The sequence below is a fragment of the Sus scrofa genome, chromosome 9 (assembly GCF_000003025.6).
Source record: "Sus scrofa isolate TJ Tabasco breed Duroc chromosome 9, Sscrofa11.1, whole genome shotgun sequence".
Taxonomy (NCBI): Eukaryota; Metazoa; Chordata; class Mammalia; order Artiodactyla; family Suidae; genus Sus; species Sus scrofa.
Genome location: NC_010451.4, coordinates 135,252,320 through 135,264,430, shown reverse-complemented (window position 1 = coordinate 135,264,430; position 12,111 = coordinate 135,252,320). Strand labels below are relative to the sequence as shown.

Sequence of the window (12,111 nt, the reverse complement as noted above, 5' to 3'; positions counted from 1 at the left end):
TATGTCTCTCACACCTTCGCTTAAGAAGGAATGAGAAGATGCATTCCTGCATACTAACAACAAAGATCAAAAAGAGAAATTAAGGAAACAATTCTGTATAGCATAGCATTAAAAAGAATAAAATCCCTAGGAATAAACCTAAGGAGGCAAAAAACAAAAAACAAACAAACAAAAGCACTGTACTCTGAAAACTATAAGACACTGTTGAAATAAATCAAAGATTATACAAACAAATGTAAAGATATAATACTATGTTCTTAGATTGTAAGAATCAATACTGTCAAAATGACTATACTATCCAAGACAATCTACAGATTCAGTGCAATCCCTGTGAAATTACCAATGGCATTTTTTGCAGAGCTAGAGCAAAAAAAAAATTTAATTTGTATGGAAACATGAAAGATCCCAAATAGCCAAAGCAATCTTAAGAAAGAAAAATGGAGTTGGAGGAATCAGGCTCCCTGACTTCAGACTATACTACAAAGCCACATTCATCAAAACAGTATGGTACTGGCACCCCCAAAAAGATACACATAGATCAGTGGGGTAGGATACAAAGCCCAAATATAAACCCATGCACATATGGTCAATTAACCTATGACAAAGGAGGCAAGAATATACAATGGAGAAAAGACAGTCCCTTCAATAAGTGGTGCTGGGAAAACTGGACAGCTATATGTAAAAGAATGAAATTAGAACACTCCCTAATACTATACACAAAATAAACTCAAAATGGATTAAAGGCCTAAATATGACCGGCTGCTATAAAACTGTTTGAGGAAAACATAGGCCGAACACTCTGACATAAACCACAGCAATATCTTCTCAGATCCCCCTCCTAGAGTAATGAAAATAAAAACAAAAATAAACAAATGGGACCTGATTAAACTTAAAACCTTTTGCCCAGAAAAGGAAACCATTAACAAAATGAAAAGACAACCCACATAATGGAGAAAATCTTTGCAAATGAAGCAACTGAAAATGGATTAATCTCTAAAATATACAAATAGCTCATACAGCTCATACAGCTTTTAATACGGCATTAAAAGCTTTTAAATGCTTAGAAGATCTAAGCAGAGAGATCCTGGTCCCCCCTTCCTTGTGCCTTGGCAATGACACGCACAAACCCCACAACCCCAGACCCAGTGGAGACAGCTGCCCTCCCAGCTTCTTCCCCTTTCCCCTCCCCATACCAAGGCAGAGATGCCCATGACCAAGGCCACCCTGGATGCGGCAGAGGTGTGCTCCAACCCAGTACTCCCGTGGCAACGCCAGCAACAGCAGGGAACCATGACCCCAGAGACACAAAGGGCGACCACAAGCCACAAGGGCACCAGGGACACCTCTCACAGAGGCCTGGAGGGTGAGAAGTACTCAGTCTCAAACACAGCCAGAGGCAGCGCATAAGAGAAACCAAAACCTTGAGCTACAGCACCACCTACTGGGAAACCAAAAAATTACCAATCTGTTGAGCTGTTAGCATCAACGTTTAAAAAAAGCTTTAGGAAAATAAGATGTTTACTACTTCAAATATACCAGCCAAAGAGAAATTCATCAAGCACCACAAAGAATATAATATCACAGAGAGAAAATAATAATTGTCCAGAAACCAAACTTAAAGTCACAGAACTTTGTGATCTGACAGTGAATTCAAAATAACTCTCCAGAAACTCATGAGCCATAAGAAAGCTTAAAAAGTCAGTTCAATAAGCTCAGGAATAAAATTAATGAACAGAAGTAATATTTTTCCAAAGAGATCAACGTTCTAAAACAACCAAATTCTAGAGCCTCATAAGGAACCCAATAAATGAGATGAAGAATGTAATAGAAAGCAATGGGAACAGCAGAAACATGTGGAAGAGAAAATCCCTGAATCTGGAGATAAACCTCTAGAGATGATTCTGATCGGAGAAGAGAGAGAAGTTTTCAAAAACAAAAATAGGAGTTCCTGTTGTGGCTCAGTGGGTTAAGAATCTGACTAGTATCCATGAGAATACAGGTTCAATCCCTGGCCTTGCTCAGCGGGTTAAGGATCCGGCGATGCAGCGAGCTGCAGCATAGGTTGCAGATGTGGCTTGGATCCTTTACTGCTGTGCCTGTGGTGCAGGCCGGCAGCTGCAGCTGCATCATGACCCCTAGCCTGGGGACACCTTTCACAGAGACCTGGAGGGTGAGAAGCACTTAGCCTCAAATTCAGCCAGAGCAGCTGTATTTGAGAACTTCCATATGCTGTGAAAAGGAAAAAAAAAAAAATTCTATGAGAACTATCTGCCTCCATCATGAAAGGCAACATAAAGATAATGGGATCACAGGAGGGGCAGAGAGGGAGAAGGGAGCAGAGTGGTTCCTTAAGGAAATAATAGCTGGGGCTTTCCAGACCTGGGGGAGGAACTGGATATGCAGGTCAAGGAAGCTAACAGAACATCTAATTGTCTCCATGCAAAAAGACATTCTCCAGGACACAGTCCACTAAAACTCTCAAAAATGAATGATAAAGAGAGAATTTTAAGGGCAACCCAGGGAAAAAAGGCAGTAACCTACAAAGGAACCGACACTATAGGCTATAAGCAGATTTCTCAGCAGAAACTACAGGCCAGGAGAGAGTGGAATGACGCATGTGAAATACTGAGAGATAAAAGCTGTCAGCCAGGAATTCTCTACCCAGCAACGTTATCATTCAGATATTAAGAAGAAATAAAAATCTTTCCCAGAGAAACACAGGGAACCTGCCTTACAAGACATGCTGAAAGGAGCTCTTGCATCTGAAATAAAAAGCAAAAGCGCACAAAACTTTGAGGAAGGGATCAACTAACAGAATCGGAAAATTACAACTCAACATCTATGACATGTTGCTAAACAATCATAGTCTAAAGTGACTAAAAGAGCAGCACAAATAACTGTAACTAGCTTGGTGACAAACTCACAGCATAATAAGGAAGGATTTGAGACAACAGAAACCACAGGGGAGGGAAAGGATGGAAGCCGTATAGACAAGTGAAGTCAGCATGCCATCAGCAGTAAAATGAGTGTAATGCATTGAGGATGTCTGACATAAAACTTACGGTAACTCGAATACAGATCTAGAGGAGCGACATCAAGTCTAGAAAGGAGGGAGCTGATGCAACCTCATAGAAAGCCAGCAAAACAAAACGGCTGAGAGAAACACAAGGAGAAAGAAGCAACGGAGCTCGAGTTACCAGGACTCAAGAGATAAAGCAACAGCACCAAGTCCTCACGTATCAAGAATCGCCCTGATGTAAATGGACTGAGTCAAGAGACACAGTGTGGCTGGATGGATTATACCACAAGACCCAACTACATGCTGCCTCCAGGAGGCTCACAAAGACAAATACCGTCTCAAAGTGAAGGGGAGAAAGAGGACGCTCTAGGCAAATGGAAACCAAAGAAAGCGGTGTCTTCACGCTTAACTCTAGCCAAACAGAGCTCAGGCCAAAAAGGTACCAAGAGACAGCGATGGACCGTCTGTGATGGTAAAGGGGACAGTTCATCAAGCAGACCTAACACTGATTAACATATGTGCACACAACACCGGAGCATGACAATATATAAAGCAATTATTCACAGATCTAAAGGGAGAAATTGACAGCAACACAATAATAGCAGGGGAACTTAATACCCTGCTTATATCCACGGAGAGAGCATCCAGACTGAAAACTAACAGGGAAACATTAGCCTTAAATAAAACATTGTATCATGAGGACTTAACAGATTTACACAGACCATTCCAGCCAAATGCAGAAGAATACATATTTTTCTCAAGGGCACATAACGCATTCTCAAGTTGAGGCCATATACTGGGATACAAAACAAACCTCAATACATTTAAAAAGACTGGAATCATTTCAAGTATCTTTTCCAACCATAATGATATGAAACTAGAAATCAACTACCAGAAGAAAGCTGGAGAAAAATCGCAAATTTGGGGGCTAAATAGGACGCTATCGGACCTCTACTGGGCCTGTAACTGAGCAGGCCTCCATGGGGCCTTCCCACAACTGACCCCACCCCAGGTCCTCCTTCTGTGTCTTGTCTGCAGAAAAACTTTAGCCTCCTAGGTCCTCTCTGAGTTCCAAAGAATACATTGAATCAGAGAAATAAGAAAACGCAGAAACAAAGGGAGATGGTCGAGCCAGAAAACCTAAAAATTTACCCATTAAACTAAGTGGACCATTCCGCCCTCCTCAAAGGCTACAGATAATATTCTGAGTCATGTCCTTTCACCTGCTTTGTAGATACTGAAACCCTCAGCAGGTGGAAAAAGTTAACAGTGGCACATAGACTCCAGACCAGTTGGAGCCAGAAGGTTGATGATATTGATGCCTGTTTACCTCACCATTAACCAGGAAGATTACCCACAATCTGGTCACACACCCTCAATCTACTTCCCTCGGTCTGTCTTTAAAAACCTTTCCCTGGGAGTTCCTGCTGTGGCTCAGCAGGTTGTGAACTCAACTGGTATCTATGAGAACATGGGTTTGATGCCTGGTCTCGCTCAGCAGGCTAAGGATCTGGCATTGCATCCTGTGGTGTATGTCACAGACACGGCTCAGATCCCACGTTGCTGTGGCTGTGATGCAGGCCTGCAGATGCAGCTCTGATTGGACCCCTAGCCTGGGAACCTCCATATGCTACAGGTATGGCCCTAAAAAGAAGAAAACAAAACAAAAAGCCCTGTAAGCCACTGTGGAGTGTTTTTGTTCTTTGATTTTGTTGTTTTGTTTTTTTAGCATTAGCTGCCCACACTCTTTGCTGCATGCAGTAAACACTGCAGTTTCCTTCAATAACCTGGAATCAGTAGATTTTGCCTTTACTGAACATGAGCAGTTCAGTTCAGTAGTAGCAGATCAATGAAGAAACCAAAGAAGAAATTTAAAAAATACCTGAAGGCAAATTACATAAAAGTATGATATAATCTATGGATTCAGCAAAAGGAAAGTTTTGAGCAAGACAGTCCTGCTTCAAGAAACAGAAAAACATCTCAATCTAACCTCACACCTAAAGGAACTAGAAAAAGAACAAACAAAGCCCAAAGTCAGAAAAAAGGAGGAAATAATAAAAATCAGAGCAGAAATGAATGAAATAGAAACTAAAAAGACTATAGAAAAGATCAAAGAAATGAAAAACTGGTTCTTCGAAAAAAGACAAACAAAATCGATACACCTTTATCTAGACTCACCGAGAAAAAAAAGTACAGGCTCAGAAAAACAAAATTAGAAATAAAAGATAAGAAATCACAGTGGATACCACAGAAAGATAAAGGCTTATAAGACAATACTATGAAGAGCTAGACATACCAAAACACAGTTGGACCACCCAGAAGAAGTGGGTAAATTCTTAGAATCGTACAGCCTCCAAGACTGAATTGTGAAGAAACGGAAAATCTGAACAGACTGATCATTATAAGGAGATTGAAACAGTAATAAAAACATCCCCAAAAAACGAAAGTCCAGCACCAGATGGCTTCACAGGTAAATTCTACCGAAATTTTGTTCTTTTGCTTTTTAGGGCCATACTTGCAGCATAGGAAGTTCCCAGGCTAGGGGTTGAGAGCTGCAGCTGCCAGCCTACACCACAGCCACAGCCATGCCAGATCCAAGCTACATCTGTGACCAACACCACGGCTCATACCAACACCAGATCCTTAACCCACTGAGTGAGGCCAGGGATCAAACCCACATCCTCATGGATACTAGTTGGATTCATAACCACTGAGCCACAACAGGAACGCCTCAAAGATTTAACACCTACCCTTTGCAAACTCTTCTAAAACACTGAAAATGAGAGAATACTTCCTGGAGTTTCCATCGTGGTGCAGTGTAAACAAATCTGACCAGGAACCATGAGGATGTGGGTTCCATCTCTGGCCTCGCTCAGTGGGTTAAGGATCTGGCATTGCCATGAGCTGTGGTGTAGGTCACAGATGCGGCTCGGATCTGGCATTGCTGTGGCTCTGGCGTAGGCTGGCGGCTATAGCTCCGATTCGACCCCTAGCCTGGGAATCTCCATATGCCATGGGTGGGGCCCTAAAATGACAAAAAAAAAAAAAAAGAAAGAAAAAGAAAATGAGAGAACACTTTCTAATTAATTTACTGAGCCAACGTTACCCCAATATAACACATAAACCAAATGAGGAAAAAAAAGTACAGTAATCTCAATAGATGCAGAAAAAGTATCTGACAAGATTTAACATGCATTTATGACAGAAAAAAAAAACTCTCAAGAAAATGGATACAGAAGGAATGTACCTCAAAATGACTTTAGCTGTGTGACAAATTCACAGCTAAAGTCAGAGTCACTGGTGAAAAACCGAGAGCTCTCCCTCTAAGATCAGGAGTAAGACAAGGGTACCCACCCTCACCACTTATATTCAGTACAGTACTGGAGGTCCTGGCTAGAGCAGTTAGACAAGAATAGAAATAAAAAGCATCCAAATTGGAAAGGAAGAAGTAAAACTGTCACTATTTGCAAATGACGTGGTTTTTATACACAGAAAACCCTAAAGACTTTAATACTATTAGAAACAATAAATGAATACAGTAAAGTTGCAGCATATTCAAAATCAATATGTAAAACCTATTATGTTTCCACACTCACAATGAGCAAGCAGAAAGTTTTTTTAAAGTCTAATTTACAATTACCACAAAAACTATAAAATACCTTAGTAATAAATGAAGGTGAAAGAACTGTACACTGAAAACTATAAGGTATTATTGAAAGAAATTGAAGACAACATAAAGGAATGAAAAAGTATTCTATACTTACATATTGGAAGAACTAACATTTCAAAAATGTCTATTCCCTAAAGCAATCTACAAATTCAATGCAATACCCATAAAAATCACAACAGCATTTTCAACAGAAATAGAACAAAAAAAATCCTGAAATTTGTACGGAACCCAAAAGATCCAGACGAGCCAAAGCAATCCTGAGAAAAACAAACAAATCTAGAACTATCACACCTCCTGATTTCAAATTATACTGCAACACCACAGTAATCAAAACAGCATGGTATTGGCAGAAAGGCAGACACAGAGATCAATGGAACAGAATTGAAGGCTCAGAAATAAACCCACATGTATATGGACAATTGACAACAAAGGAGCAAAGAATATACAATGGAGAAAGAACAATCTTTTCAATAAATGGTGTTGGGACAGCTGGACGGCCATATACAAAAGAGTGAAACTAGGCCACTACCATACACCATACCAAAAAATAAACTAGCTCAAAATGAATTAAAGATTGAAGATCAGTACTGAAACCATAAGATTTACAGAAGAAAATAAAGGCAGTACATTCTTTGACACCAGTCTAAGCAATAATCTTTCTAGGTCTGTCTCCTCAGGCAAGGAAAACAAAAGGAACTATAGGAGTTCCTGTCGTGGGGCAGTGGTTAACGAATCCGACTAGGAACCATGAGGTTGCGGGTTCGGTCCCTGCCCTTGCTCAGTGGGTTAACGATCCGGCGTTGCCGTGAGCTGGGGTGTAGGTTGCAGACGGGTTTTGGATCCAGCGTTGCTGTGGCTCTGGCGTAGGCCGGTGGCTACAGCTCCGATTGGACCCCTAGCCTGGGAACCTCCATATGCCGCGGGAGTGGCCCAAGAAATAGCAAAAAGACAAAAAAAAAAAAAAAAAAAAAAAAAAAAGGAACTATAAATGGGGCTGTATCAAAGCAAAAATCTGAACAGCAAAGAAACCAGCCACAAATGAAAATCTAACCTACCAATGGGTGAATATATCTGAAAATCATGTATCTGTCAAGAGGTTAATATCCAAAATATATTAATAACTCATACAACTGACAACCCCAAAAAACCTGATTTTAAAAATAGGCAGAAGATCTGAATAGACATTTTTCATAAAAGTAGATTGAGAGGGTCAACAGGCACATGAAAAGACGTTCAGTGTCACTGGTCACTCGGGAATGGTGATCAAAAAGACAGGAAATAATAAGTACACAGAGAAAATGAAACCCTCCTACGCTGTTAGTGGGAATGTAAACTGGTGCAGCCACTGCGGAGAATAGCATGGGGGTTCCTCAAAAAGTTAAGGAGAGGACTACCATATGATCCCCCAATCCCACTGTTGTGTATTTACCCAAAGGATATGAAAACATTCATTTGAAATGGTGTATGCCCCTCTATATTCGCCACGGCATTGTTTACAATAGCCACACTGCAGAAATGACTTCAGTGCCTATCGAGAGATGAATAGACAAAAAGACGGAATACTACTCAGCCATAAAAAAGATGAAATACTGCCATTTAAAATGACGTGGAGAGACTCTGAGGATATTACGCTGAGTGAAATAAGCCAGATGGATAAAGACAAAAACAGCAAGATTTTACTCATGTGGAATAAATAAATAAAGCAAAAACAAATACCTGGATACAGGGAACAGACTGGTTAGGAGAGCAGAAGTGGGGTGAAGGAAGGGCAAAATGTGCACAGGATCAGCTGCGTGGAGACAGACGGAAAGCAGACTTTTGGGATGAACATGCTGTAACATATAAAGATACTGAACCAGGACGCACCTATGAAAAATGTGCAATGTTACAAAGCACTGTAATATATGAAACTAAGGACCCAGGAACCTCATGCCTCAGGGCCTGATGGTTAAGGGAAATTCAGCTCCTTCTGGATCCATGGCCCAAAGTGCTGGTGGTCTCCACGGCGCTGGAGGTAGCGTGACTTCGGATTCTTGCTTCGCCTGTGAACTCCAAGACAGCTGTCGTTCTGTATCAGCTACAGGCTGGTTTCTTTTTGACGGACTTTGGCTGCGCTGTGCCGAACTTTCACGTTGCAAGTCCAGGTTTTGCTTCTCCTTGGAATGCGACGGCTCCCCTGGATCTGCTCCTCCTCCTCGGCAGGGCAGAGCTCCGCAGGCCATCTGCTGCATTACTGTCCTGCCGCAGTGCTCCCTGCTGTGCTGGCTCTTCCCGCAGGCCTGGGTGCTCTGCTCTCTCTGCTCTGGGGTCTCACCTTGTGCATTTTAAATCCACCTCAGAACACGTTCTGCCACATGCCTTTGTACGTTAAGCAGCTTCTCTGTAAACTCCACCTGCTTCTCCCCACTCCGCGTTTTCCCTTTACCTTGGCCTTCTCAGTTAATTCTCGTAATCTCTTGTTTCCTAGAATTCACCTTTTCTTAAATTTTATTCAAACGCCAAGACAATGCCATGTAAATTTTTTTCAAAATAAATCACATTTCTCATCTGTGCTCTCTCTCTGCCTCTTTTGGTGCCATTTTTCCTGCTTGTATGTAAAATAACCTTTTCCGTGATCCACTCTATTTTGATTTTTACTCATTCCTAAGTGATGCCTGAGCCCTCCAAGTCTAGAACATATTTTTTAAAACAGAATGAAGCTGTTTTTTTTTTCTCTCATTCCTCCATTTTCAGCTTGTATATAATTAGAATCTCTTTTTTCAGTTCTTCTTTTTTTTTTTTTTTTTTTTTTTTGTCTTTTTGCCTTTTTCTAGGGCTGCTTCCCAAAGCATATGGAGGTTCCCAGGCTAGGCGTCTAATTGGAGCTATAGCCGCTGGCCTACAGTAGAGCCACAGCAACTGGGGATCCGAGCTGCGTCTGCGACCTACACCACAGCTCACGGCAACACCCGATCCTTAGCCCACTGAGCAAGGCCAGGGACTGAACCCGCAACATCATGGTTCCTAGTCGGATTCGTTAACCACTGCGCCACGACGGGAACTCCTCTTTTTTCAGTTCTTAACGTTAAAAGTTAGATGCCGCCTGAAATATCAGTTGTTCAGAAAATACAGAGCCAGAATCACCAGCAATCGCAGCAAGAAAGTGTAATACCATTAAAACGCTATTTCTGAAAACATCAAATGAAAAAATTGTAAAGTGCTGTCTCTGCTTTTGGGGGGTGAGCCGGGTGTTGGTGTGAGCCTCCGCCCCCACGGACCAGGGGGGAGGACCATCTCTGGGGGTCGCCCCGCCATCACCTCCATCGATCCACTGACAGCTCCTGCTGGCCCCTCACCCCCAGCCCCCAGCACAGCTCCCTGGTTCCCAGCCTGGCTTCCATCCCAGTGCTGCCGCCCACTGACCTGGCTGAGAATGGGGCCTTGATAGTCCTGTTTCCTGCCACTCTGCGAACCCCTGGCCGCCAGGGGCCCACGTGGGCGCCCAGACTCTCCAGCCCTCGCTCCTTCACCCCATCTTTCTCAAGCACAAGATGGTGGGAACCGGGGTCTAGGCGCTTCTGTCTCTAGGAACCCCTCGCTGGGGAGCTGTCTGATGGGCCTGGAGGGCTCCGTCCAGCGTCTGCCCTCACATGGTCTGTGCCGTTTGTCTCAGGATTTGGAAGATCCATCTTCCCTGCAGACAGCCACAGCTCCCTTGAAAATACATCCTATCAACTCTCCTTCCGCTGACTTGTCCAAAGAATAAGTAATTATCCTCATATTCACATGTATTGTTTCAAACTGTCTTTTAAGTTGACATTGTCATCTTACAAAGTGCGAAATTCTTACCAGGAATCAAGTTGCTCAAGTACCATCCACATACAAAATAAAGGCCTGAATCAAACAGAATCATCCAGCAAACCCAGCCAAATGTCATGCCTGCTTGTTCTGGAGACTCGTACATATTATCCCATTGCATGCCTGCAAGGAAGAGAAAGGTCAGAGGTAGAACTGCACATCTTCCTTCCGCGCAGACTTTGGGGAGGGGAGTTCATTAGTCCCAGAGGCTCAAGCGAAAGCGGCACACAGCTAAACCAAAGGAAGATCAAAACCATCAGCGCTGCTCTTGTCAGCTTGCTTAATCTCACCCTGATTCAAGGCTGGCAGATGGGGTCACCATTAACATTTGAATACCTAACATTCTAACATTTGTTAAAGGTGGCTTTACTTATAGCTGGTTGTCTTTGCTTAACTAGTAAAAAAAAAAATCTGCATTTGGGGAAATAAGCTTTTTTTTTTTAATATAAAGGCTCCTTGAGAACCCACTCCAAATTAAACTATTCTTCTTGCTCTTGGAAAACAGAGAAACAGGATATATAAGATATACAGTAGAAAAGAATTCTTCTTTTCTTATAATATGTTTGCAAGTTATCGTTGAATTAAAATTAATTTAAGAAAAATATTCATCTTCCTCAATTTTCTTATGCTGCTAACCTAGAACCCCCCCCCCCCAATAAATGTTTTAACGTTGTGTATGTACCCTATCGGAATTTGGTCCAAAATATTCTAAGGATCCAATGGTGACCATTTTCCTTCCGTATCCTTGTGATCCAATCTTGTTTAAAGAAATTAGGGTAGGTCACTCAGGATTACTTACCTGTTTTAATGTGGTTTTAGTGTACTATAGTTTAGAATAGTTCAGCATGTGTTACTGAAAAGTCTGAGAAGAAATTAGTAAGCTGATATAATGATATCTGGAGCTCAGTTTCACATATGTCATATACTTTCCCTGCCAATGTTTTCAAAAATACACCACAAAAACCATATAAATGTGTAAGAAATATACGTCGGTTCTGATCTAGGATTTTATTAGCCAAAAACCCCAATATAAGTGAAAAATGCTGCCAACGAAATTTTTTTCAATTGTTACAGGCTCATTTAATTGGGATAAAATAGAGATAAAAGAGAGGAGACAACGGTTCTCTAGTCTATGCTTTCAGGAAGGATCCAGAAACTGGAAGCAAAGGTGAGAGCTAATGGTACATAAACAGTCGTCATGTGAAAGAGCGCATTAGAAGGACAAAGTAGGAAAACTGAGCAGAAGGTCTAGGAAGACAGGCTCTAGTTCCCTAACAGTCTAAGAGGTGGGATGTTGCACAGCCGACCTGGGAGACGTCTGAAGGTCACTGAGTTGGTCACGTGTGTTTCCAGGGTGTAACAGGGGAAGCCCCAGGCGATGGCCAGAGGTCTCGACCTGGAGCAGCGCCTGGGGCACAGGATGGTATAACTGTTCTAGTCTGCTTCTCCCACGAGCAATGCAGTGGGAGGCGTTTACATCAGCTCCACAGAGGCCAGGACCTCATTCCAAAACCTCCCCTTTGAAAGGAACACTCCACTGTCATCCCTGGCAACACGGTAACTCTGCGTTGCCAAAACCCTGAGT

The 12,111-nt window shown here is 42.2% G+C and overlaps 1 protein-coding gene across 10 annotated transcripts in view; it reads right to left on the bottom strand.

Moving 5' to 3' along the window:
• The window catches only part of LOC100514786 (ATP-binding cassette sub-family A member 13), a 348,431-nt gene that overhangs the window by 188,047 nt on the left and 148,273 nt on the right, over positions 1-12,111 (bottom strand). For all 10 annotated transcript variants that reach the window (XM_021063898.1, XM_021063900.1, XM_021063901.1 and 7 more), the window contains one exon: positions 10,518-10,649. In XM_021063898.1, the coding sequence (XP_020919557.1) occupies positions 10,518-10,649 (132 nt within the window). The remainder of the gene's footprint in view (positions 1-10,517; positions 10,650-12,111) is intronic.